General features: G+C 42.2%; 1 protein-coding gene across 1 annotated transcript in view; it reads left to right on the top strand.

Annotated features, from left to right (window-relative positions):
* LOC106872640 (kelch-like protein 5) overlaps positions 1-2,316 on the top strand; it is a 188,452-nt gene that overhangs the window by 180,815 nt on the left and 5,321 nt on the right. The window contains exons 5-7 of the mRNA XM_052978063.1: positions 99-323; positions 1,691-1,853; positions 2,139-2,148. Of these exons, the coding sequence (XP_052834023.1) occupies positions 99-323; positions 1,691-1,853; positions 2,139-2,148 (398 nt within the window). The remainder of the gene's footprint in view (positions 1-98; positions 324-1,690; positions 1,854-2,138; positions 2,149-2,316) is intronic.

A 2,316-nucleotide genomic window follows, 5' to 3' on the forward strand; every position in this document is an offset into this window, starting at 1 on the left:
TTTTTTTTTTTTTTTTGTTTCATTGTCTCAAAATGAATGCCTTTTATTCACCATATCTCATTTCTCTTCTCTATTGACCGATGTCCATTTCATTTCAGGTGCCACAACGATTGAAAGATATGACCTCCGCACTAACACGTGGACCCAAGTTGCTAACATGAACGGACGACGGCTCCAGTTTGGCGTCGCTGTCCTTGATGGTCGTTTGTATGTGGTCGGCGGCCGGGACGGTCTGAAGACCCTCAACACTGTTGAATGTTACGACCCGAAACGGAAAACCTGGAGTTCCATGCCTCCCATGTCAACACATCGACATGGCTTAGGTGAGCATCACCTTCACTCTCTCTCTCTCTCCTGTCATCATTATATCAAATATCCACTTTTCCATGCTGGCATGGATCAGAAGGAATTTGTTGAGGCAGATTTTTTTTATGGCTGGATGCCTTTCCTGTCACCAACCTTTAATGCTATTCATGCCCAGGCATGTTTTTTATGGAAGACTGGAAAGGAACAACCCCGCTTGTTTGATGGTGATGCTCATTTACATCCATCATGTTAAAGACAAATGTGCATATAGGTGCAGGAGTGGCTGTGTGACCACATGGTTCCGGGTTCAGTACCACTGCATGGCACCTTGGGCAAGTGTCTTCTACTATAGCCTCGGGCTGACCAAAGCCTTGTGAGTGGATTTGGTAGACGAGAACTGAAAGAAGCCCGTCGTATATATGTATATATATATGTGTTTGTGTGTCTGTGTTTGTCCCCCCAACATCGCTTGACAACCGATGCTGGTGTGTTTACGCCCCCGTAACTTAGCGGTTCGGCAAAAGAGACCGATAGAATAAGTACTAGGCTTCCAAAGAATAACTCCTGGGGTCGATTTGCTCGACTAAAGGCGGTGATCCAGCATGGCCACAGTCACATGACTGAAACAGGTAAAAGAGTAAAAGAGTATTCACGTACATATTCACACATACAAATATATGAATCATGCCAGCATGGAAAGCAAATGTTAAACGACGATGATGATATTGTGTAGTAAAAAGCTGGCTTCTTAATGACATGCTTCTGAGTTCAGTCCCACTGCGTGGCACCTTGGGCAAGTGTTTTCTATAGCCTTGGACCGAGCAAAGCCCTCTGAATTGATTTGGTAGATGGAAACTCAAAGAAGCACATCATGTGCATCTGTGTGTATATATATATATATATATATATATATATATATACATGATCGTCGTCGTTTAACGTCCGCTTTTCATGCTTGCATGGGTTGGACGATTTGACTGAGGACTGGTGAAACCAGATGGCTGCACCAGGCTCCAATCTGATTTGGCAGAGTTTCTACAGCTGGATGCCCTTCCTAATGCCAACCACTCAGAGAGTGTAGTGGGTGCTTTTACGTGTCACCCGCACGAAGGCCAGTCAGGCGGTACTGGCAACGGCCACGCTCAAAATGGTGTTATAGATAGATTATAAGATATGTTGGGTCTCTATAGGGTTACTTAACTAGAAATAGCAGCCAAATCTCCCGATCCTTTTAAACAGGGAAAAGACACAAATGGGATGGTCACCACTGGAATGGATCGGAATTGACCTGGGGTTAAATAACAGCAACAGCCACCACTATCAAATCTAACATTTTATTCCCTTGTTTATCTGTGTATTAAATTTCTGTTTCTTTGTCTTGTAGGAGTTGGGGTTCTTGAAGGGCCAATGTATGCAGTTGGAGGGCATGATGGCTGGTCGTATTTAAACACAGTCGAAAGGTGGGATCCTCAAGCGCGCCAGTGGAGTTATGTTGCCCCCATGTCAACTCCACGGAGTACTGTAGGAGTAGCTGTTCTTGGAGGAAAGTAAGTTGTTTCCCTTCATTTGTCACTCTTTAGCTTTCTTTCACACGCTCTCTCTCTCTTTCTCATTTTTAGTACTTTCTCTCTCTCATCTTCCACAATTTTTCTCTCGTATCTCTCTCTTTCGCTGTCTCTTATTGTCATTCTTTTACATCTTAACCCTCTCTTTCATTATCTCCTCTCCTTTAACATGTCTATCCTTTCCATCTCCTCCTCCCATTCTGATATCTCTCTCTTTTCCACATTCTCCTCTCCACACTATTCTTTCCATCTCCCCTTCTCTTACAGCCAATTTAGTGTATCTTAAAGCATGAAACTATCAGTAGATCTTCAGTAATTCTGTATATTAAACAATATTAATCTATCCCTAAATGGAGTAGTTTTTTTTTTTTAAGTTGATTCTTCCTGTAATGGAACCGTAAACTATTTATTTATATATGTATATGTATATATATATATCTATTTT

This window comes from Octopus bimaculoides, chromosome 30 (genome assembly GCF_001194135.2).
Source record: "Octopus bimaculoides isolate UCB-OBI-ISO-001 chromosome 30, ASM119413v2, whole genome shotgun sequence".
Lineage (NCBI taxonomy): Eukaryota > Metazoa > Mollusca > Cephalopoda > Octopoda > Octopodidae > Octopus > Octopus bimaculoides.